Below are 26,533 nucleotides of genomic sequence, written 5' to 3'. Positions count from 1 at the left end.
AGGCTGAGACTCTGAAATTGGTACTGTTTCATCTCCTGATCTCTTGCTCCCTGAACAAACTTCTCAGAAGCAGGAAAGCTGTGAGGCTTTCCTATGATTCGCTGTAAGAAAGTGATTTCTGAGAGTTTCAATGTTTTCCAGGAAGTCTCCTGTCAGGAACTTTAAATGATTCCTCTGTTCAGGTTTCCCACGCATCTTTTGTCAGTGAACTCGGGGATTAGGACATTCTTCTGGACCCAAAACTGTGGGCATCTCCAAAAGCAATTAAGAACCAGCTTAACTACTCAGAAATTCAAAAGATAAAAGCTAACCAGTCTCCTCAAATAACTGAAGCACAACTGCACCCAACTGTTGCAACAATCAATCTTCCAAGATTCCAAAGTATAGCTCTTACAGTAAAAAAATCTGCAACAATTCCATGGAAAAGTAATGTAAAACTGGATATAATCTCCTGCCAAGTCACTATTATAATTCTAAATGACAAATTACAAGTATCTTATGAAAAGGAAAATTTTTAAAAGTTATTAAAAACAAAAAACAAAACCCACAAAGAAACCAAAACAAACAAAAACCCAGCCAACCAACAAAACCCAACAAAACCCACCTGCCTCCCAAACCCACAAACAACCATAAAAAACCAAAAACAACCAATGACATCTTAATCCTGTTACAATTCAATACACTTTTCTCCTCCTTAAAGTATTTACAAGCAGTTTAGGTTTGTATATAGATCGCTTATTTTATTGAGCAATAATGTTTCAGGGTGAATAAGTAAACTGGAATCAAATGGAAAATATAACAAAATTTGTATTACCAACATGACCTTATTCCAAAAAAAATACAACTTTCAAGCACAGTCACATATATCATCCTTCTACTCTTTCATGATGCAGAATCATTACTGAACAAAGGACACCAAGAAATATATAAAATGAGGTTAAGAACTGTTTGTGCTTTACCTAAAGTACAAAAAAGTGAAAAGGAGAACTTTATTGAAATTTAAGCTTCTTTAATGGCTTTTGGACCCATGAAAATTGCTTTGAGCTGGCATTTTTAGAAGATAAAATTATGTAAAATTACATAATAAAAATGAAAGCTCAGATTTCTGTTTATTTGCGATTTTAAATACAGTGTTGGCATTTTACTTCTGTTTCCTTCTTGGCACTGCACTGACAATAATTGAAAAATTGCTTAAAAAACTTACAGAGCATTCAGCTATTTGTGCAAAGGGAAGAGACTCACTTATAAATTATTCTCTGCAGTGGAAAATGGAGTTTTTCATATCTCTTTAAACTTGTATTCATCCACCTATTCTTCCTATTAATCTCCTTTAAACCCACTAAATATATGGGGCTCTTCACAATTTCAGAGAGACTTCTGTTTACAGCGAATTAATTTTTTTCTCCAATTTTCAACTGTTGCAGTGCAAAGAGATGCCAAAACACACAGAAAAGGAGTGTTCCTACCACCTAAGACAAGATATGACATTTCACAGATTTGGCTCCCCATTAAAAACACATTCCCAGCTGCGTTGACAGATGATGGGGAAAGGACAAGTTGGGCAAGTCCAGCATGGCATGGAGCAGAGGCCTAAGCTGAGATGCACTGAATAGCCCCTTGGAGCAGCTGCACCTCTGCCTCCCCATGAGAGGGGTACAGACAGTCTGCAAAGTAAAGCCTACAGGGATCAGCACTCCAGCACAGTTACACTGGTTGCAGTCCTAAAACCAAGTGGTGTGAATATTCCCCAAGAGAAGCCCTGGGAATACTGGGTGCCAAAATCACTAAGTTCCTAGGAAAAAAATCTGCAATATGCTTCAATGCATTTCTAAAAGACTACTGTCTTTTGGGTCTCACAGCTTTCTTAGATATTCCCACTGCAGCCCAACAACACATTATCCCTATAAATATTTCAATATTTTCATTAAATATTCCTTGGTTAAAGAGTTGAATTGTAATTAGGATCAGGTATCTATTTGGCTTATGTTAAAGACAAATTTTTATGAACTCTGAACTTGTCCAGAGAGCCAGGACAACAAGAAGCACACACTTACACAGCAGATATTCTCTGCCTATTGCAAAGGCAGGGTACACAGGCCCTCACTGGAAACATGTCCACAGGCCAAAACAGGCAAAAGAATGCAACTTGCCTTGCCTTTACTCTCAGGAATATCTCGTTCACAGTTTGTGTTGATAATATGCTAATCAGCATACATCAGTGAACAAACAAACATTCTGTTCACCAGGAGCATGTTTCTTCCCCATTAGGCATCAGTAAGGAAAAAGACCTTGAACCTATTCAGTGGATCAGGGCCCTCCAAGGAAAAGATGCTGCCACACGGCAAAGCACTCAAACATTGCACTTCTACTCATTTTGCTCACACAACACATTATTTCTCAGCAGAATTATTCAGGACAATCTGTATCATAGACATGTTTAGTTCCGTTTAAATCAGATGGTAGTCACCTCTGCTCTCAAATTGTCACTACCTTTGGATGCATTGTAACACTACACTTCTGTTTATGAAAACACTGTTAGCAAGATCAGGATCCTTTATCCTTTGTAAGTGTTGACTGCCTGCTGCAATGCAGTATTTGTTACAGTAAGACACACAGCAAGCTGAGGATCCAATTGCTCCCACAAAAATCAGCAGGCATTAAAAATCCCCAGCCTTTTTCGAGCTGCACTCAGCTCCCAGTGTGCAAGGTACCTGCACACAGGGAAAGCATTTGTCCAGGCCAAAAAATAAAAAGCAAGTTAGAAAAGATTCACTGAGAGAAACCAACAGATAATTACATTTTCTCCTTTTGTCACACAGTGCCTGTTCTCACTATAAGCCTTAAAGCAATGATTTCAGTTCTCTTTTGCAGTAACTCATCACTGCACTTCAGTAATAAATTCTCCTCTCTATTCAAGTGACACACTTATAATTGCAGATTGAAGCTACACCACAGTCTTTAGTACAAAGCTGAATGATTCAAAGGAGAACAAAAAATATCACCACACAGCACCTCGTTGTTTGGTAGAAATTCAAAGAGAAACATTATGTTTCCCTCAGTAGGCAACTTCTTTATGCCTCAGGAGCATGAAGAATGACAAATAATGCTTAGTTTCTACCTGTATTTTTGGACTGTAAGGTACTAATTTCTAACAGCTTTTCCACAATTGCTCCTTCTTTCAGCCAGGGGGATGGGGACCTAAAGGTGACTGAATCAGACTTGCATTTGTTCTGATTCTCTGTGGCTACTACAGTTTGTGCTGGGAAAATGCCTGTGTTCTGCATCAGAGTGAAATATCTATGGACACAGCTCCAGGGGCCTTTGCTCAACCTGTCCATCCATTGTCTGCTCAACTCAGGCAGCTCTAGGGTCACATTTCTGGCCAAGCAGACTTAGGTTTGTCCCTGTCCTTCACTTTATCCAGGCTAGTGACCAAGTTTAAAATCTATCTTGCCAAGTATTTGCCATACAGAAACATCCTGGCTTAAACATGTTCCCAGGACTGAGGACAAGAACAGCACCAGCCTCCCTCATTAGCACCCTCCCCTATGGCATTCCAGTGAGGAACAGGATACCAGTAAGACACGTGGACTTTCAAGACTAACAGTAAGAAAAAATGTTAACAATAATTATGTTAATGGATAATGTTAAGTTTAGTCTGTTAGTTTAGTTACAGCTGTCCAAGATAAATGAAGTCTAATTAATTAACTTAAGCCAAACCAAGTAATTGTTAACCAATTAATTTTAGTCCAAAACAACTGTTATATTATACAGAACACAACAGTAACTCCAGCAATCTTAAAACCAAGCAGGCCTGAACATGCACTGGTGCATATATGAAGTTTAAACAGTGAACTACATCTGCTTTTGGCTGCAAAAAGAAGTTTCTATTAACCTGAAGCTTGTTCAGTTCCATTTACAAGGTATAGACTCTTGAAAGGCAGAAGGTGGTTACTTTTTTTTTTAAAGACTATAAAAATGATATCTTTGACAATGTATTTTTAGTCCATTATACTTCTGTAGCAAATATTAAAAAGACAGTGGGCAGGAGCAAATTATCATCACTGTGGTTTCAACAAGGCTCTTGGAAAAAGAGAACATTCTGATCCATTGCTTGTTTTCTCTTTTTCAACATAGTACTCTTTTAAAATTTCATTTCCTTTTGAAAAAACTTCTGAATATTAGCTTCTCTCAGCAGATGACTTTCTACAGTTTTCCAACTCAAAAAAAAAAAAAAGTATTTTCTGTACACAGGAAATGCAGCCTAAATTTTTAAAAGTGAAACTCCTTAAGAAAACATCCTTTTTTTTCTTATGGAATTGAACTAAAAAAGTTAAAAGAAAAATTATTAAAATTTTTCAGTTAAAACCCATTATTAATCTGACTGAAGCCCAGCTTCTACTTTCTATAATAAGTTCTTCTAGCTTTGCTCTCCCTTTAATGCTCTACTGCTTCACATGGATTAATCTGAACTGGGTATTTCCATCAATTCAGCCTTGAACAGCTGGATGGAATCAATGAATTATTCTTCAAGTATTTTAAAGCTCCAGTCAGAATTTTTCAATGATTAACATATAATTCCCCAAATAAGCAGATATAAACTGATAGCTTTTTAAGTTGAGCAGTTTTCCAAATACTTTATCATCTTGAGTTAAATCAATATAAAGATTCTAAATATAAACTAGCAAAAGCATACTAATTTTCTATTTTGAAGCCAGCCCCACACCTATGGCTTATACTTTCCTATTTAGGCCCTGTGTATTATTAAACCTGTTCTTCTGAAATTAGTATTTTCTACTGTCATCTAATTCTGTTGTTATTTTCTAGTGCTGTTTCCTTTCTGTTTATATCAAGAAATTATAAGTAGTATTATTTAACTATTTATTTAGTACATTGCTTACTTAGTAAAAGCTACCCTAAAAACACACTGAGAAATGAAGCAGCAGAAATATGAAGCCTTTCTCTTTATTCATCAAAATTTCAGAATTTTAATGAGCAAAACCCAACACATTATTCCTGTGTGGTTTCATGCTTCTTATTCCACAGAAGCCAAGTGTTTCTATAAATGAAGTCACAGAAAAAAAACAACCCAAAACTTTAGGAAATGTAGGTGTCTTTAAGTCAATTTTTTCAACACTCCTACAATTCTAGGACAAAAAATTATAGAAAAGACATTTTTTTCCCCCAGACACACTTTGAAACTCCATTTAGAAGAAATAAACAAGTTCCAGAAGGTAATTTCATCTTAAAACTTCGTAATTTTTCAATCAGACCTTTTTCCTTTAGATACATTTTATGTGTTTACTTGAATAACACAGATTAGTTTATTGCCTAACCTTATACCATAAGTGACAATCAAAATGCTTTTTTAAAGCATTTGAAACTCAAATTGCTTGGAGCAAACAAAAATATTCCTTTCTTGAATATATTCCTTTCTTGAATATAAACTATATAGAGTTCTGTTTCCACAAAATACCATTTCTTAAAATGAAAATCCTGACAAGCTAACATGTGAATACATTAACTGACATTGCTGAATTAGCTTGTCCACAGATACCATGTTTCAATCTCCACACATATACCCACACTGTCACTTCTGAAGGAAAGAGGACATTCACTTGCTTTTTCCAAAAAAAAAAAACTAGTGCAGTTAGAATGTTAGCACATGAAATATTTTTTTGCCTTACCTAATTAAAGCAAACCAATCAGTCATTTATTTGAGGATCTTGCCTACTTCAGTGTGCTTTAGAGGAAGCCATGAAGACTCAGTGATTGTTAATTCTGGAGGTTTCCTTGTATGCACTTCAGCAGTGGAAGGATGGTCTCACACCCCCACTGTGCCCACACATTCTCTTGCTTTCCAATTTGGCACAAAGCAGGCTCACTCTAGGGGAAACAGGGCAGGATCCCCATAGGAAATCTGTGCTTACAGAGCTCCAGCCCTTGAAGCACAACATGAGTGAAAAAAAAACCTTTTTCGTTCTATGGACAATGGAGATGTCCAAGCCAAAACACAAAAATCTACTACTTTGATCCAACAGTTTGTTCCTAAGGTGGTACATATCTTGGTGTCCTGATAAGTAAGAGTACACAATTGTCCTTTAAGTTATATATTTTTTTCAACTTCTGTAGCTCTAGTTCTATTTTACTTATGTAAGAAAATCTCCTAAAATTTGACTTCAATCTTTGGTAAGAACAATACCTTGCAATAAGAATTTCCTTTTGCTAATTGCATGAAATGCTAATTGACTGTTAGTAATTTCCTTTCACTTTTTTGAGAAACTTGTTTCCTTGTGCCATGAAGAGAAAGTGATACATGAAATTATATGGGATGAGCCCACAGGTTTGAATTCAACTTCTTGTCAAAGTTAGCTCAGCAAAAACAGCTCTGTGTTTGTATCTGATCGTTCAAAGGCAGCTGGTTGGGATGCTGGTCAAACATCACTTCAGATGGGAAATGGACTCTAAAAATGGACTTGGAATAGTGTGATCTTGAAATTTAAAAAGAGAGAATTTACTTTCTTTCCTACAATATCAGTGCACGTATTCTCTCAACCTTTCCTAGTTCTCCCAGTATTTCTTACTCTTACCTTTCCCACAATTTACTGCTATTCTTTTTATATCAGAGAACCTTATTTTCACTGTTGAATTGCTCTCTTCAGATTGCCTAATGGGCTAAACCCACACCATCTTTTTCTCTCTTCCAAGAAAAAGAGTTAGAGGGAATTGTGACTGCTTCCAATTCCAATTCTAGCATCAACCGTTCAACCTGCAAGTGTAAAAAACTACCTTTCAAACTGAAAATATGATCTCAAATGCCATCATTTAATTATCTAGTCACAGATTTACCTCTTTCACCAGTTGATTTTGGTCAGCCTTTTCCCCATAAAATCCCACTGATCAGCTGCTATGCAACATGGTCAGAAATGATCCAAGTTACATGTAATATATATAGTAGTGTTTAATCTATGTATGATCATTTTTAACCCACAGCTTCACTAAGACATTCAACATTCTGTTCGTGCTCATGTTTCTTTTCAAGTTTGAGCAGTGAATTCAAACTCTGGCAGCTTCCTTTACAATTCTTTTTGCCATCTTGTAAAAGGTATATAGTGTATAGAGAAGATTTCAGAACTCTCAGCTCTCACAGCAACAAGCATGCTTTGAAAATCAGGCTATATACACAGATTTCAAACTCATAGCACTTCAACTTTTGCCAAGATTATGAAATAAAAGACTTTACTACTTAAATACTTGCAGAGGTCAACCTAGCATAGATGACTATGTCAGCCTCACTAAATTTGCTAATTCTTTATGTCTCACACCTGAAAACATGTCAGTGAAACTTAAAAATACAAGGAGACTTTTTATTCCACATCACTGTGAAACGAAAGCACCAAAAGCTTACAGAATTCAGCCTGCCAAGCATTTCATACTGGTACCATATAAATTAAATAAATAACAGAAAGAAGTATTTAAACGTTTACTGGGAAGCTCACCTAAAGAAATGAAGCATTTTCTGGCTTAAGCTCTGATAATAAGAAAAGTAAGATATCAAAACCTACCTGAATGTGAGATAGATTAATTAATTACTCATTCTTAAAGAGATTATCTTCACTTCTAACTTTCAGAAACAAGGTGTTGGTTAACTTAATACTCACTAAAGCTCAGTCACAACATGAAATACAATTTAATACCTAAAATTTGGTGCAGCTCTCAGACAAGACTTACTGAAGCTTTTGACTCTCTATGCACCAGCCTTTCAAACTCATAATGTTTTCTGATGTCCTGATCACTTTCATCTGCTACATTTACCATAAATAGCACTCAAGATTCTTGGAAGAGACTACTGTATTTATGCTGAGAATTCAAAAGGAAATACTGCATTAATTTTCCTATCATTAGGCTATCTCCAGGCTCCTGTGAGGAATAAATCCATATCATATAAATTGAGCTATATCACTAACGGAGACATAAATGATTTCACAGAAGCCTAGCAACCATTTCTCTCTCAAACACCATCCTTCTTCTAATTATGGTTTACAAATAACAGATAGGCCTGAGCCAGACAAACATAAACCCTTTCAAAGCTCCTGACCTACACACAAGTTGTTCCAAAATGTACTCAGTTATATCCAGTCTAGTTAGTCATCCAACTGGCACAGCATACAAAAAGCACAAAATACACAGCTCTAAAATTCTATGTGATCTATACAAACTTTGTTATTGAAAATCCAAATAGTACTCACCACATGAAGAATTTTGTTCTCTGTTTCATATACTGTGCAATCCTGAAAAAATGAAACAGAAAAAGCAGGTTAAATTGGTCTAATTGTTGTCCCTTCCTTGACTTATTCTTAAAGATCTGAAAAGTCTTTAGAATGAAACAAAAGTATTTCAAAGACTCGGACAGAATGGAAAGAAAGTATGAAGCTACCACTGAAAAGAAAGGAAATAATGGTAAATTTCTCTATTTCTAGTTGCTTCCTTCCTTGAGACAGGCAACACTCTGTCCACTTGACATGCTTTTGGCAGTACCAGTTAATCACATGTCTGCCACACGAGTGCCTTCCACCAGCCATCCCGGGCATGGACAAGAATGACCTGCTTCTAATGGTAACATTGGAAAACAAACATATCAGCAGCAGTATTAGGTGACCCAGATGCCAATTCTTGCTGAGCTGAAGTGACATTTTTGCACACTGCGGAAGAAGGGAAGGAAACCCTCGGTGGAGGGACAAGAGGAGGTGACTGTAACACACTCCTGAACAGGAGGGAGGAGAAATAGCACATACAAAGCACACAGGAACCATGAGGCACACCTGGGACTGCTGTACATCCTTGTTACCTCCTGCAGCATGGGAGGCAGCCTCCATAAGCAAGACCAACACATGGGAGACTGGGACTGCAAAAGCTTTTCTGGCAGAATCTCAATGGATTTCAGGAAATGGAATTACCAAGGCAGAGAGTACATGAAATACAACCAATGTTGGTGAAAGAACCACTTTTAAGTTCATTCAGGTGCTATAACTTAATGGCAATTAGTGCAAGCTCTGTTTAGAACAGATGCTTTATATCTCCATGAAAGATGTGACTAAGTTTTCATGTTCAAAGTCTCATTTTAAAATCAATTTATCCTGCTAGAAAACTTACTTTTTTATATGCAACTGTTTAAAAAAAACCAAACCAAACAACAACAAACTTTTAATCCATGAAACACTTCAAATGTTACTCAGGCAAGAAAAGTCATGTGTTCTTAAGCTCTATATAAAGCCACCTATGCAGAAGTAGCAGGTTGATCAGGAAGCATTTTCCTAATAACAGCTGTTGGCATTCAGGAAACATTTGCCAGTAAGCATAGCCGGAAAGAAAATCTAACACATTTAATTATATGCAGACATCAATGAAGTATTTGCAATCTTAGTAGCAAAACACACATTTCATTGTTATATGTGGGAGGGCATGTAACATTTTCAATCTGGATATATCTACTTTCTGCATGGTTACTTATGAATCATTTTGCAAAAATAGCAGGAAGAGATTGCAATGTTTGTATTAAAGGAAAAAGTGCTCTTAAGTAGACATTGATTTCATTGGTAATAGGAAGAGTTTACTGTAAGTTTAAACACTCCATTTAAAGAGGATACTGTTTGAGAAGTCTCACTACTAAGGGAAGAAGGATTCTGGCTTTTCAAATGCTGTATGAGCTTATTACAAACAGGAAAGCAGTGAATAACAGAGAAATACTGCTAAGTCCTTGAACTGAAACTCCCCCATGATCATGAAGGAAACTAAAGGAATATGCTTTCTTCTGACAAATCACAACTATATATAAAAAAATTAAAATATTTCTGAATCCAAAAAAGATAATCTATGAATAGATTCACCCTGAATTTCCCTCCTCAACACAATTCCCTACAAATTGGGTAGAGGAATTGCTAAACAAGTTCATCACATAGCAACAGCAGATTGTTGATAGTACATCTTCACATTCAGGCATGAGAAAAATTAACAGTTCAGTAAACCATAAAAGACAGATAGACTGGAGAACAGCAGATGCAACACTTAAGCAAAAAAACCAATTCCAAAATATACTTTTTCTATACATGAATGACATCCAACTAAACATAATTCAATCACGAACTCTGGGAAACATGCAGGAATGTCAAGAACCATGATGGCAGCCCAGAGCAGCCCTGAAGTCTAGGAATCAAAGAACCTAGTTAAATGTCACCAAGCTGATCCCTGCAGCCATCTCTAGAGATGAGGGCTGAGACTGCTTCTGAATGACCCCAGGAGCAAAAGCCTCATGCCACTTTCTATCACAGGGAACAGTTTATTTCCCCTTTGCTGCCTTGTGCTTTTTTCAGCAAGGGCTGAATACAACTATGCCCACCACAAACACCCCTTGGGTGGAATGGTAGGCTTACTGCTTATTACTGGGGGCCTTTACCATTTACAGTTATTGCTTTTTCATACCCATTTCATTTCACCTAAAAGAGCTTAAAGCACTTGAGAACCATAAAGTCTCTAACTATGCAATTAGAAATAAATTTTTATTCTTAGTAGCATACCACCCACACCTGGAAAATGTCTTTTTTCTTCCATACAAGCCTGTATCTTACTTCTGAAAGATTTTCTTTAGTATCTGTTTAACTAGGGTTCCAAAACATTGCAATTAAGGTAAGAAACAGATCATATGCATGTTTAACACCAGCTTTTTTCTACTTTAGAAAAGCAAGAACACACACAAAAAAAATCTGCAACCAAACTTTACTCCTACACCAGCTAAAAATTTGCTATTCGCTTAGTTAAACCAATGCTGTGAATATCCATGAACTGAAATAGATCTCCTTGCTGTAACAGTGTATTACTTCTACCTGTTTATTCTCTGAACTTTGCACATATATTCAATGCCACACTATAACTAAAGCTAGACTATGTGATCATCTAACCAACCAAACAGAAGCTCAGCTCAAACACTGTAAGGTTATGTCCTAATTGTGGATTATTTTCTAAAACATTAATGACACGCACTGTTAATAAAACAATAAATTTTGTGTTAATTTACATTTCCCGAAGAAGTTGTCAAATATTGGCCATTAATAGTCTAAGGGATAAAAATGGCAGAGTATCCACAAGAAAAAGGCAAGCAATAAAAGGGAAATTCAATGGAACAACTTTATGACTAGTATCAGATCTTCATGGTCACTCTTCCCAGCTCTGCCTCATGCATAAAAATGGCAAAAGGGACCTCTGCCATCCAGCTGGAACTAGGCTAAAATCCTATAAAAGAGAGAAATGAGAGCTCCAAAACTCTAAGGAGAAAAAAAGAAAAAAAAAAAAAACCAAACAAAACACAAACCAAGGAGAGGGTTCTTTTGCATTTTCAACTTCGGTATAATTTCAAAACCTGATTTTAAGACTAGCAAGACCTACACTACACTGTAACTGAGAGGCATTGCTTATTTCTTCCAGGAGTTCTAACCTTCATAACCAAAACTTCACATGGTCTCGACAAAAACAATTTCAAGTTGTATCTGCACAGATCTTATCACAATGTCATAACGAGTAATTGCTAAGGACATTGAAAGTAAACCCACTGAATGCGGCAGCACTGACTGGTGACAACACTGCAAAATGTACACATCTCACCCATCCCACCCCAGACATGTGACAACATATATAAAATACAAATATCTGTGGACTTCTTTTATTTTCAAAAGGAGTGTTTATAATGCTTTATTTTTCCTTCACCCCCCCCTTCTATCCTCAGTATTACTACCCTCTTTTTAAACATTTGTCTTGGTTCCCAGAGAAGTGGAGAATGAGATCAGCTAATCACACTAGTACTTCTCTTATTGTTTTCTTTTCATCCACATTGATTTAAGTCTCAACTCAACTCAAAATGTAAAGAATTGAAATACAGACAACCTGCCAACTCACCCTACTGCTCCCAGGCCCCACAGATAATAAATGTTCATGCAGTTCTCCAGTCCTATAACTGTGGGATAAATATTCTGCAGAAAACTTTTCTATTTTTGCATCCCTATGATCTAGTTTACAAGTCCAAGTTGGCAACCTGTCAAATTACCTACTGCAATTACCTGTCAAACACTTCTCTCAGGATACTTGCAGTCTATAATCTTAAAACTTTCCATCATTATTACCACTACTACAACTATTATTATTATTCATGGTTTTGCCATGTATTCCAGGCAGCTGATGTACTGAACTCTTCTTGGCAGTTTTAAGTTCCTGTCAACTCCATAACTTCAAAATAAATTATGCCAGTTCAGAAAATGAAATATATACATAGAAATAGTTTAAAAAGGGAGAAATACAGAAAGAAATGCATTAAATCTTTCACCAACATTTCAGCATTTCTAGCAATCCTTAGATCAGAGTACCCAATTCATGGCATGAACCCCTTTCATTTTATTTTCTTGTTCAGCAGAATGCCTTAGTTGCTCATGTATATACCAGTCATCTTAATTTATTTTTTCCTATAAGACAATTCCTAGCCAGAACTGATATAGAAGCAGACTACATGATTTTCAGGAACAAACCCCAAATGCCACAATTGTCAGGTAACATATTAACCCAGAAATGTCCTTTGTACATTCATACGACAGTAGCATTGCCTAAAAAAGCAGTCTGTGTGACCGGTTCAACAGGAGCAACTTGTGAAGAGCAAGAGCTTGCCATGAAATCATAAATTCTCTGGGTAACTTTTATGATGCTTGTAATGGAGCTTCTTCACATACTTCACTTTTCTCTGCAGTCCAACTGACTTTACAGGAAGCCAATATACATGTGTATGTTTGTGAATATTGTGCTGTTTCATCCAATATGTTGCAGATAAAAATGTAGATAACTGTGTTAGGAACACCATTTTAAAAGTGGTAGTAAAATTACCTGGAAAATGCATGAGAAATCCCACTAGTTTTATCTAGTTTTAAGAGGGCTAGACTTTGCATATGGCTTAAAAACATGTCTGATAGAATTGTTGTCACCATTGCTTTTCAAGTCATACAAAATATTCTGAACAATGCAACTCCAGTTTTCTATTTGTAGCAAAAATTATGAATTACATGATTGCTTAAAAGAGGGCTCAGACTCTCATGAATTGCCAAACCTTTGGCATAAAACTCTTGAGCAATGTAGCCATTGGCTGGAATTAAGCCAAACTGTCCTTTAAATCCCTTTGCTTCTCAAATTGATTAAAACTGTAACTGAATACTTTAATAGCAGTGTAAGTCAAATGGATGATCTGTTTGTCTTGCTACTTAGCAACAATAATTAACTTGAGAATGCTCAGTCCCTTCAGTCTCAGTATGGCAAAACAAGTTGCTCTGGCTTCAAGGCGCCTGTTCGAGTGTCACCAGGTCTAGGGAATTTGTGCCACTGGCTCTAGAAAGCTCATTTGAATTCTGGTTTGAATTCTGCCCACTTCAGCTCGAGCAAGAGAGCCACAAGCCTGAGGTTTGATGGAACCATCACTGAAGGTTCTCACAGAAGGTCTCAACAATAATGATAACAAAGTCTGTACCTTGGCCAACATATGAAGGTGGCAGAAGTTTTATAACCTTTCGTGTACTTACATTCATTATTATCCTTAAGCACTTTTCTCAGACAAAGACACTGGTACATAGTTTCCAAACAGGTACAAGGGTAAGATAGGTTGAATTCATTTAGCCTTTCACTAAATAGAAAATACATGGAGAATATACCTAATAGAGCTGATGGCAGGAATAAACGACAGCTTTGAAACAGTAGACTTGAATGATACCCTAGAATGGTTTGAGCTGGAAGGGACCTTAAAGATCATCTAGTTCCTATACCACTGCCTTGAGCAGGGATGCCACCCACTAGACCAGGTTGCTCAGGGCCCCATTCAGCCTGGCCTTGAACACTTCCAGAGGTGGGGCACCCACAGCTTCTCTGGACAGCCTGTGCCAATGCTCACCACCCTCACACTAAAGAATTTCTTCCCAACATCTAATCTAAACCTGCCCTTCTTCAGATTAAAGCCATTCCCCCTTGTCCTGTCTCTACATGCCCTTGTGAAAAGTCCCTCTCCAGCTCCTTTCTAGCCCCCTTCAGGCACTGGAAGGCTGCTTATAAGGTCTCCCTGGAGCACTCTCTTCTCCAGGCTGAACAACCCCAATTCACTTGGCCTGTCTTCATAGCAAAGGCACTCCAGCCCTCTGATCATCTTTGTGATGTCCTCTGGAGTCATTCCAACAGATCCATATCCTTCTTACACAGGGGGCCCAGAGCTGGATGGAGCACTGCAGGTGAGGTCTCACAAGAACATAGTAGAGTGGGGTAATCACCTCCCTCGACCTGCTTTTCAAGCAGCCCAGGATATGGTTGGCTATGACAAAATGCTGTGTTCTGTAGAGCATGATGATTAGAAAACTGATGGATATTATGGAACCCTGCTTAGACTGTGATTTACAGGTATGTCTGGGTAATTACGGGAATAATAAAATACAAACTGGCAGATATACAGCTACATTCAACCCCCTCCTCCAAGAAGTACAAGGAATCAGAAAACTTAAAATGCCCCAAAAGCTGCAGAAGCTGGTAAGCAGGTAACATTCTCCTCTGGCAACATGCTAAGAAACAAGAGCATGACAGCCAGTGGTCTCCTGATGTGCTTTACCACATCTTATATTTTAAAAGGTCTAACAGGTCTTTCCATACAAAAGGTATAGGCCTTGGGGACACTGAAAATTACAAATGTTTGGAATAGAGAGAGGAAAAGGAAATACCTCTTACCTAACTAAAATGCAATAAACAGCAAGCTCCTCTAAGCTATGCAACACTCAGTGCTTGCACAGGTAACTTTGGCTCCTGCCACACAAAATTAATTTTTAAAATTACACAGACACCATTAAAATCTACATTGAATTTCTAAGTAACCATTTCAAAATATGCTATTTCCATGATTTTCTTTCCACTGGGCTGCTCAAAAGGTCTCCCATTATGGCTGTTTCAACTGTGACAGTCCCAGGGAGCTCTATCCTCAACTCTCCCCTTTTCTGCAACCTCTTCCCTATTGCTCAGCAGCCTCCTAAAATCATGCTGCTTTAATTACCATCTCTGTGCAGATGAGTCACAGAGCTCTCAGCCCTTCTGTTCACATTCGCAGTTCAGAATCTCCTTCTGGATATTTGCCACCAGCCCTAACACAGGATGCTGAAGAGCTGAAATCACGTTTCTTCTCAAACACTCCCTGTTCCCCCTTTCTTTCCCTATCTCTGTCAACAGCTCCACCACCTTATGTCCCATAAGCTCACAACCTGGGTGCCATTTTCAACTCCTCTTCGCTTCCCACACAAATCCTGTCGATTTTATTCCCACTGCCGTTCAGAAATATTTGCTTTCTTTCTCACTTATGCTACATTTATTCAATTCCTGCAGTTTCTTGCCACTGAGTCTACAGCATCCTCATTCTACTGTAATTAATTCCCTTTCCCTCCACACTGAAGCCAGAACTCATCTGAACCTGCAGAACCCACTCAGTCCTCGCCCATTGAAACATGAGTAAGAACTGAAAGAGGTGGGAGAAATCAGAATGGTGATCAGGCACCACAGTGAGAGCAGGGAAAAAATCTCTATTGAGAAAATACAGTGCAAGCTACTAAATAAATGCTACAAAAAAGGACATTTCTTATGCAACCTACACACATGCTTCTAGAAGTCTAGAGCCTTTCCCTGAAAATGCAATAAACCTGCTCTAAGTTCATAACCCTTGTGTACAAACTAACAGCAATTACCCAGATTACTGAGTACAAAGAATTGCTTTATTTTACTTAAACAATCTGTGTGGAGTGGCACCTATCACCATAGTAACAGAATACTTCATGAAGAAATTTAATACAACTTACATAAATCACCCACAGACCAAGGAACTACTGGGAAAAATTGCTTGCTGGATTAAGAGAGATGCAATAGGTACACTAAGCTCTTTTAGTCTATCTTTCCAAAGTAATTTTCCATTTCCAATTATTTCTCCCTTCTATAAAAGACATCATGTTGCTTTCCTTGGGGATCTGGTCACATATTAATTCTTACTTTGCATGTAGAGTTCTTCCTTGTTTCTAAAATGGGCCAGAACACCATTCAGTCAGAAACCACAGCCAGTATTTCAGCATCAATTAAAATCACTGATACTTGCTCATATATCATGCAGAATCCAAGTGCTGCATGGTCTAACTCAAATTTCAGCTGCTCAGATGATTTCTCTACTTGGTGACATTCTCAGCAGGCAAAAAAATTCCATGGAAGCTATCAATAGGTAAGAGATTGGAATTGATGAAAAAATTGTCCATCCAAAGAGGAAAAAAAGTCAAAACACTTCCTACACTTCTAAATAAGCCTCATGCATTCAAAACTATTATGGGCATGCAAAATAGAGCTTGTAGCACAACGTATTGTGCACTTCGTAAGTTTTCAATGTCACTTCCAACACAATTTAGAGTTAAATAACTTCTTAATTTTTTAGTTCTGCTTTTTCTCTAGTACTGTCATGGTAAATAATTCTGGTTTTAAAAATACAACTGCGGCAAAACATTTCATGTTTCGTATTTGCCTAGATGGTTATTTTGCCAATAGCAAGAATTAAATTAATTGAACTGAAAAGAAGTAATAATATTAAGGTAGCCAGCATTCCAGGCTCAGCTACAACTTTCATGTTTCATACTGGACCATCTGAAATGTATCTATTTGTAATGGATTAAAGCAAACAAAACACACATATTCCTGAAATAAGACAGACTCTACACTAATTTATGCTTAAGGTTCTTACTAGCTACTACTTAGCAACACATGGGAACTCACTGTACTGAACTGGAATCTTGCTTCACTGTACCTGGTGGTTACAGAGACTGCCCTTGCTCTGGGAAGGGAGATCAGTTTCCAATGTAAAAGAAATGCAGAGTCTCAGGCTTCACATCTACTGATATGACAAACACAGTACATCATCATTAATCATGAAATCTACCATTTATAAAGAATTACACAGTAAGTGTGGCATATCCTCTATGTGCTTCTATCCAGATGGAGACTGTGTTGCTCAGTGTACACAGACACAGTGCCTACATCAGTCTAACAAAAAAATCCTTTGTTTAAAGGAAACATGAGATTAAAAACCACATTTTCTCTCATAACTACACTTTATCCCACTTTTCACCAACTTTCTGCTACTTTCTGCACGTGGTTCCATGAGTGGGTTGCATAGTCCCTGACTCCCTCTCTGTCACCTTGACTCACTCAAGCTCCATTTCTTGGGAATATTTAACAGCTGCACCTGTTTACCAACATATGCCCTGCCAAATAGAATACTCTTTTTTCACAAATTACTCTGCTTTGTGTTTCTCCCCCATCTTCAGAGACTGTCAATCATTAATCTGGGAGAAAAGCAAGTAAACAAAAAACCCTCAAAAAATAACAAAACAAGCCAACGCCAACTCATTTTTGCTTTCTGGTCACTAAGTTTTTTACATACTAAGCAACCTTGATTATTTTGGTGGTTTTTGATTTTGGGTTGTTTTTTTTTTCTCTCCATCCCCTAGGAAAAGAAATTACTTTCTCTGAGAATGGGAAAGAAAACAAATTCACCTTTACAGGGTGGCAGCTTCATGAGCTATTTCGAAAATGTCACATCACAGACATATACACAGCAGTACCCAACTTAAGGAAGAAAACCCCACACCTCTTTACAGCACCTATCTCAATGACAACTAATGAGTCATCAAATTAGTTCTAGTAGAGATTCATCCCAATAGACTATTACTGATGTTTTAATCTTTCAGCTATTCCATGCCTAATTCCATCTCAAAAAGCACTTCAAAACTCAGATCAAAAGAGAACATATATATATATATATATATATATATATATAAGCAAGCCATTTCAAGGGGAAAAAAACTGTATAATCAAACAGCAGAAACAAACTACCAAAATCAGAAAAAGGCATCAGTGCAAAGTACCTTAGGCACTTTTTACATTGCATCAAATTACATCTGAAATTTTCCATAAAGGTGTGCTTTAAGAGAAATAAGCTACTCTGCTATGAAAAAGAGAAAAAACATTGGTAAAGAGCATAAATTTAAACTATTTTGATACAGCTTCTTGTAAACAAACAGTTTCATTCTTCCCACAATCCTTTAGTTTCTATTTTTGACTATTTATATGTCATATGCATTACACATTGACTTTTAATAGCAAAGAGAACAGCACAGATCAATATGTATCCTGAAACACCACTGCTGAGAGCTCCTTTGAAACCTATACAACAGAATAATCTTGCATAAGAGCAGCACTGGAAGGATACAAGGTGAGTCTGAATTCCTTACAGCATTACTTACAATGACTTATAATACTCTCCTATGAAGACCCTTTTGATTTCATATACATAGGCAGATATTGCCTGTAAACTGTTTTCAAGAGGAGCTACTTAGCTCTAACTTTCCCCCACATCCATCTAGCTACCTGCTTGTACACTTATCCCTTACTTGAACACCTATCAAAAATAGGGCATTTTGTATTAGCAGTGTGCTAAGCATATATATAAAAACTTCTGGAATGTGGCCCCCTCATTATTAAGTATTTTTAGCTAAAAAAGGGGGGAAGGAAGGGATTATTACTACAGCAGCTTTTTCTGCAATTGGTAGTAAAGTTGGGGTGGAAAGAGTAACGTAAAAATGTAAATAAAAAACTTTAAAATTTAATATGCAACTGTCTCCAGCAAACACATCTTGCTTTGAAAATCCCTACAATCTAGAGGTGCATAACAGCTTTAATGATGATCCAATTGAAGCTTCACACCACTGAACTATTAAAACCATTATATTAGCTAGATTCCTGAGATAATTAGCAATTTGGCATGACCTGAAATTTTAAAATTTTAAGCTATATTTAGTGAGTCCTTAAAGTCCTTAACAATTAGGTCTTAAAAACAAAAGTGAGAAATTGTGATAGAAAAGATTAAATGAGAGATAATTTGTAAGACTGGTATTCAGATATAAATTATTTTTCATTCATGAATTTGCTTCTGTCAATTTGTTAATTTGATTAACAAATTAATAGAACCACTTTACATTACTGCATTTGGATTCTGAGTCAGAGAAGGGGAGCTAAGAAGGCATATTTCCTATTTGTCCTTTAACTGGAAAACAAGCCTGAACTTCTATTTCTCAGTGAAACTTAACATTTAAAACATTTCTCTTTTGGCTTTACAGCTGTGTGGTTACAAAACCCACAATGACATAAAAAATAGTGCATTGCCCAAGAAATAATTTGTTATCCTCTCCAATATCTTTTATCTGAAAAACATCCATGGCTAAAATCCCAACAGAAATATCCCCTGGGATGAAGAGTGTGTCCATTGGGCAAGGAATAGATGGACACTTTATTTTTTGTATCTCAAATGTCTTTAAATGGGAAAAAAGTTCCAAACCTATCAGCTAAAGTAGTGCACAGAGAACTTCTGTATGCTCTACAGCACAGCTTTTAGCTCAATCACAAGTGCCCATAAAGTCCAGACATTGCATTTGTGTAGGATTATCTTGGTCTCTCTTTGCTATATTCCATCCTGGCTGCCATCTCCCAGATTGCATCACTCAGGGTCTCACCCTGTGTCATCCAAAATCTGAGGTTACCTCCTAGAGCTGCTGTGAGACAGCTGATGTCAGAAGTGTGCTCTGTGTCAACAATGCAAGACAGATCCATGTCAGCCAAGTGCCTGCTTTCCATCTCCACCCCAGTTACACAGCACTGCTTTCACCACAGCTCTTCAAAGAGGTCTTTAGGCAGAGAATTAAATGCAGTGAAGCTTTTCTAAAGGAGTATTTACAGGCCTACAGCTATGCTTCTACTGGAGCTTCACTAAAGCTGCAAGATAAACATCACTGGTTTTAAAACTAAATAAACACTGCAAATCATTGTGAAAGCTGATTAAGGAAAGTAAAAAACGTGATGAGGGCTACTAATGATCACTATTAAAGAGCAGTAAAAGAAATAGAGTGTACAGCAGCAAAGTTTCCTTTAACTGTCTGGTAACTTACAAAGTCAATATAAAATAAGACTTCTCAGATATTCCCAAGATTTCCAGGGTTTCAATTCTAAAGAAGAAAGATTCTTTAGTGAAACCTTAATGAATTTCTGAGGATAAGACCATTGAGAATGATAATAAAAGCTATCTACAGATTGCCTAAGAAAGCAAGAAATCTTCTGGTCCTTAAAGTTATCAATGTAACTACTGCTACTTTTCTAAACCAAAATGAGCACACTCAAAAGGAGCAGTTCTTGGCACCCTCTGAAGCTGAATAACCCAACTATGTAAGTCAACAGCAAGACCTTCATGAACACCATCAAGGCATTCTGTCATGTTCTTCCTGAAACACATTTGTGACTGGAACAATTCTGTTGACACAAATCTGAATTTGTGAAAGAACCAAATGCGAACAATACACAACCCAAAACAATCTATCTCACTCTCACAAACACACACACACACACACACACACACAACCTGTTCATCCATAGTCCCTGTACCATCAAGAAAGAACAGGCCTTTTTTTATGCATAGCAGACGGAAAAAAGTACAGATAATTCTCAGCCTTCAATTCCTACAGAGGCAGATATGTTTAGGAGAGAGAATATAAGGAAATGGTAGCAAAAATCATAACAGTCTCATGAATTTGTTTGGTTTTTAAGTCCTTTTTTTTTCTCCTCCAGTTTTTGTGCAAAGAAAGAATTTATTATAAAAATGAACAAGAATGCAAGCCCTGAATTAGAGAAGCCATCAGCGAGGAAGACAGTATTAAGAGTCAAAACCTGCAGGAAGAGGCTATGAAACAATATCCTAAAATCCTAAGGGAGGAGAAAAAAAACACCTAAGCCAAAATAAAGTAGCTGCATAGAAGCAGATGATTAGTGCAGGTTACAGTAATAACTTGCAGTGGTCTGAAGGACCTGTGTAAGCTACAGACCTGCTCTCACTGGCAAATATCCACTGCACACTGGCCTGTCAAGCCCTGGACAATGTGCAACACACAGAGAAAACTTAAAGAGTTAAAATAAAGCATGTGTCTTCCCATATTTTATTCCAAAATCTGTCTGTACCTCCAAATTTTCTAATTATTTATAGGTCAAAACATAGATACTCAATAGGTTTTCTTAGACTTCATCCTTACAAGAGTGACGCAATACTGTAAGTTTGCTTCATTATCCATTTAGCTCTGATAATGAGGAGGACACAACCCAATAATACCATTTAATTCTATGAAGAAACACGATATTACAATTAGCTTCAAAATGTGCAAAATAATTCAAACAAGCCACCTTAAGTTTAGCACTTTTTATTCTTCACCTTGACTAAAGAATAGTTTTTTTTGGTTTTAGTTAATAATCTGAACATTGACTGTAATTCAATGCAAAAAAATACTGATGGAACTCAGATACTGAAGTTCAATTTTTAAATTTTACAAAAGTCTTTAAAAAGTTCAACTATATTAAAAAATGTACAGAACTTTTATAAATAATATATAAATGTATATTTTTATAAACCTTTAAGCATGATAAGAAGTTGTTCACTACTGTTAAAATGAAAATCTGCAGCACTGCCTTCTGCAAATTTTTCACAAAAAAAAAGGTAATAAGGTAATAAAAAATACTTTGCATACAAAAGAAAACAAGATTCTGAGACAGAAAAAACATGAGATGAGGTGATATTGAAAGATTTAATTCACAGCCATAAGAAAGCACAATAAGATTTCTCAGTGTGTTCAGTGAGCATATTAAAAAACAGCAGCTAAGACATTTTGAAATGCTACATTGGAATGCATTTATTTTAAGTAGAGCTCAAACCACATGTGTTTGAGACTACTAATGGAATTTTTCATTATTCTTCTGAATACAGCCCAATTCAATTTCAGTACATGCTTAAATTTAGGCACATAAATGCTCCTTTTGATTTCAAAGAATGAATTCATGAACTACTTTCTGATTGCAGAATTACGTCATTTTTTGGAGAAGGTAAAAATGCTGTTCTCCAAAGGTATTAAATTTTAACATTTATTCTCATTCACACTGAAAAATATACATAAGAGAAATATCAACCTACACCACAGTGAATTAACAATATCATGGATAGGAATGAATTTTTAAGATTAATTGATATTGACCTAATTCTTGGGAAATACTGCTGTGGTTGCTACTTTACCCACTTTCTCATTAATAGGGGAAACACTATCTAAAGACAGTGCTGCACAGCTACTGTGGAAAATGACCAGTGTGGGCAGCTGGGTCAGAAATTTAGTTTTTCTTAGCTTGGAGCGACGCTTGTGAAAACCAGAAAAAGTCTCCTCAGTGCTCCTACCTAGACCACTGTCTCCCTTTTTCTCCACTCTACCTTCTCAAGTGCAAACAATCCCTTAAACTTCTGCTGGCAGCAAAGAGACTTTACATTTGAGCAGAACAACAAGCAGACAGAGGCAGACCTTACCCACACACAGAAGGGTGGGGAAGGTTCCCAGGTTTGCACTCCCCAGTGAAGCTCATTAAACAAGTGCTTCTCAGTAACTACTTTGAGATTTCTTGAAGGCAGGATGTACAAAAATATAATCAAAATATTCTAACCCCTTCACTTTCCTAAAGTTTGTATCATCTAGATACATGTTTCAATGGTGTCTAGATTATATGAACTTCAAGAAAGAGAGGATTACTAAAGTTCGATATATACAGATCTTTTGAACCAGAGAGGTAATTAAAATTTAAAGACAAAATATAAGAAATGAAACATAGAAAATATCCAGTAATTATCACATTCTACAGTGATTATATTACACTAGAGATAAATATTACTGCTGAGATATGCAGAGCCATATACACAGCACAACACAAACTAGTACAATAAAACCAGAAAATACTATTTTTAAAAAGCATTTACTAAATACTAGTATCCCCTTATTTTTGTTGGACAATGATATAGCCAGGGTTAAACAAAATTGTGGGGAAAACAGTAATAGCCATTTACAGTTCAGGAAGCTAAGCAGACTGTCTCATACCTGTTGTACTATTGTTGTTAGTTCCAGACAGAGTTGTATGACATTATTTCTTGTTACTGAGTAATCTGTGACAGCAGCAAAAGGTGATCTAAAAAAAAAAGAAAAAAAAAAAAAAAAAGTTGAATAGCACTAGCATATATCCATTTGCAGATTTTAAGTGCCTCCTTCAGAAATTCCATTTATAAAAGTATTATTTCTAACAGTTTACTTCTGGACTGTCTTTACTCCCCCAGAAGAAGCCCAGCTGACCTTCTGCATTGGTTTGGGAACACTCTTATAAAGACAGAGGCACTACTTCCTCCTGTGATATGAATAGTGTCCAGATGCGAATGAGATCAGGGAAGCTTTTGACTGATTCACTGATTCTTGGGATTTAATCTACTATCTGGTGGAAACAGTAGAGGGACTGAATAAGCAGAATCTTTATCTAGAGGGGGAAACTGCATTTAAAGCCAGAGATGCATCAATGCTGAGAAGTGGCTGCAAAGCCTAAACTGGAAGCACAACCCAACGTTCCACACTATGCTACAGTCAGAACTGCTTAGTGAAATGAACAGTGTAATCCAACATTCACAGACGTTATCTACATGTGTCCCACACTTTAAAAACTCCACATTAGGATATTTAAAATGCTTGCCTACCTGGGAGCCTGCTGGCTTTCCAGAAGCACTGCTAAAATATATCTGGTTAGGGAAGCTGGCAATCATCTGATTTGTGTACTACAAGCCTCTCAATCTATAAACTCATATATATGACCTATATTCTTCATTCAAGAAGTAGCCAAACACTAGGCAGGACTGTTATTTTCTCTAAGAGGAGTTGAGAGGCTGACTTTATCAGTGCTGCAAATGAGGATTTTATGGGTATTATTAGCATCACAAAGATGGCACTTGTCCCTAATATATCTGCTTCAAATACTTAAAACAAACAAAAAACAGGTGGTAGTGTGGTTGTCTTTAAATTGGGATGGGTGACTAATCTCTTCCCCAACTGGCTTCTTTCATCTCTTCACACACAGCTGCATATAGCTTTAAGAGTTTTACAGCACTGTTTGGTATTATGCCTTCCTTATTTAAGCCTAAATACATTTCCAGTACAAAGAACTTCGCTATAAGCAAGTTCAAGTGATAGCTGTAAATACTCTGGTTCTACTGGTACTAATAGGTCTCTAAATTACAGTAATTCTAAACACAGAATTACTGAAATTGTAGTCCAAGCAGATCTGGAATTGTCCATTAATAACCCTATGAGAACTCCCCCATCTCTGATGGTTTCATCTCATGGTCTCTTTCTTCTCCAGGGCTCGCTATCCAGCCCTGATGGTTCCTAAGTCAAAATTAACTCTGAGGTGTGTAGTTAAGTCTACCAGCTTTAATGTTATATAATACATCACACAATGACATACACTTTCTGCCTTTATTTCCTAAAGAGAAAAGCATTACATTCTTTTAAAATGTACATTTTTTTTAAGTTCCAAAAGGTGCCTTATGTAAGTTACTGGACACAGACAGTTCAGAGTCCAAGTTTTCTGCAGCATATGACAACCCTACAGTAGGTCCACACTAGAGCAGGCCAACCCACCAGCACACCCAGAGATTATTTCTGAAGTTTATGAGATATATGAGCATATTAAAGGATGAAAGGTAACTGAACTGCTTGGTTATGAACCACAACTGAGTTCAAGAAGTATTTGGACAATACTTTCAGGCACATGGTGCATTCTTGGGGTGTCTCGTGCAAGGCCAGGAGTTGGATTCAATGATCATGATGGGTCTCTTCTAACTCGGGGGATTCTGTGATTCTGTGATAATTGTGTTTAAATAAGTACATTAGTCAAGATGTACAAAACCACTGATTTTTCCTTCCATAATCATAACTGTTGAGGTTCTGAAATCTATCTGAAACCTTGATTTAAAAGGTCATGTTCATTTAGGAACTAACTTTCATTGAAGATGAATGGAATCAAACCAGCAAATTGTATTATTTTACTTTAAGTACGGGTGCTAATATAATTTTATCCTGAAATTACACAACTGGAATCTATTTGACATTTCACAGCCTCCAGCATTTTTCTAAACAAAAACACACAGTAGGCTTTGGCTTCTAATACCACATCATCTTCCTTCATACTTTTGTAATTTAGTTTGGTTTCATGGTTCATGAGGGAAATAATGGTATTTTTTACCACCATTACTCTTAGTGAAGATTATTAGAAAAGCCCCAAATAAACTTTGTTGACTTTAAAGAACAGGCAAAGGGATCTGAGACATTACTCATTGTAGTTACATTTAAGTTATCACAGTGGAGACTTACTGGCAACAGCATGTCAAGCAGGAGGGAGAAGCAACAGCAGGGGTGTCAGCAAGAGGGAGAAGACTACTACAAATCAACAACTAAGATGTAAGATTTTGAGAAGTGCTTCACAACTTAGATAAGGAGACAGGTTCATATATATAAACTCTGCTCCTGCAGAAAATCTAAGGGATCCTCCAGTTGCCTCCTCTGCAGATCTCTGTAGCTTTTAAACCAACTTCCTTGCATCAATTCCTGCAGATGCCTCTCTGGGGTATTGCTGCAAAGTGGACCAGTAAAATTGCAATTCCCCTTCCTTTCCCTTCCCAGTTCAGACCACATCCCTGGAGGCAACAGTTACACAACCACTACTTCAAAAGCAGCTGGATAAATGGTAAGGGTCTCTAAATATTTGCCTCCAAAGGAAATGCATTTTGGTATTCCCTCTGAAGCCTCAACTTCAGTAGGCAAAGTCCAGCAAGACGTAGTATAACAACATGCAGGCAGTTGCAATCAAAATAAGCAGCAGAAACTTCACTGTACGATCACTGACTGGATTTTGCAAGTGTAAAATACCAATCTTAAAAAGAATTTCTTCATTGATAATATATCCATTGTTTATAATTTTAAAACAACACAATATTATTGACTATGACCAGACAAATCAACTTGCATAAATGCAAAAAAAGCCTACATATACTACAACTTCAGGTGGCTGCTAAAACACTTTCCTCCTCAAGATATGCACCAAGTGTAAGAAATTCCCTGTTTAATTAGACAACTCTCCACTTAAAAAAATTTCCTTGGCAGTCATTTCTATCACTTTGTAATTTCTAGGCTTTTCTTTCAAAGCCACAATTTTCACAGTCCCTTGGACCTCCAAGTCTGAGGTACCACATATAGCTCCAGTGAAGAAAATTCCCTAAGAAAGAAATTCCAATTTTCAACACATATGCTGTCCCATTCAGTGTTTTTAAAGTTAAACAAGAACTAAAGAACTGTCTTGGACAGGGGACACATCTTGCCCCCATTCCTGCTTTAACACTGATCTCAGTGTGTCATCGTCTTACCTCTCACAGTCATTTCCAATACACATTTCCCTCTCTGTGGAACATTTTTTACTGTTTCTCTTATAATTCGTTCTTCCTCAAAATTGTGAT

General features: G+C 36.9%; 1 protein-coding gene across 7 annotated transcripts in view; it reads right to left on the bottom strand.

Annotated features, from left to right (window-relative positions):
• Positions 1-26,533, bottom strand: part of CNKSR2 (connector enhancer of kinase suppressor of Ras 2) — a 216,351-nt gene that overhangs the window by 134,224 nt on the left and 55,594 nt on the right. For all 7 annotated transcript variants that reach the window (XM_056498623.1, XM_056498634.1, XM_056498644.1 and 4 more), the window contains exons 4-5: positions 23,082-23,169; positions 8,250-8,291 (exon numbers count right to left, since the gene is read on the bottom strand). In XM_056498623.1, the coding sequence (XP_056354598.1) occupies positions 8,250-8,291; positions 23,082-23,169 (130 nt within the window). The remainder of the gene's footprint in view (positions 1-8,249; positions 8,292-23,081; positions 23,170-26,533) is intronic.

Source organism: Oenanthe melanoleuca, chromosome 1 (genome assembly GCF_029582105.1).
Source record: "Oenanthe melanoleuca isolate GR-GAL-2019-014 chromosome 1, OMel1.0, whole genome shotgun sequence".
In the NCBI taxonomy this organism is placed as follows: Eukaryota; Metazoa; Chordata; class Aves; order Passeriformes; family Muscicapidae; genus Oenanthe; species Oenanthe melanoleuca.
This window is presented reverse-complemented; position numbering and strand designations above follow the sequence as displayed.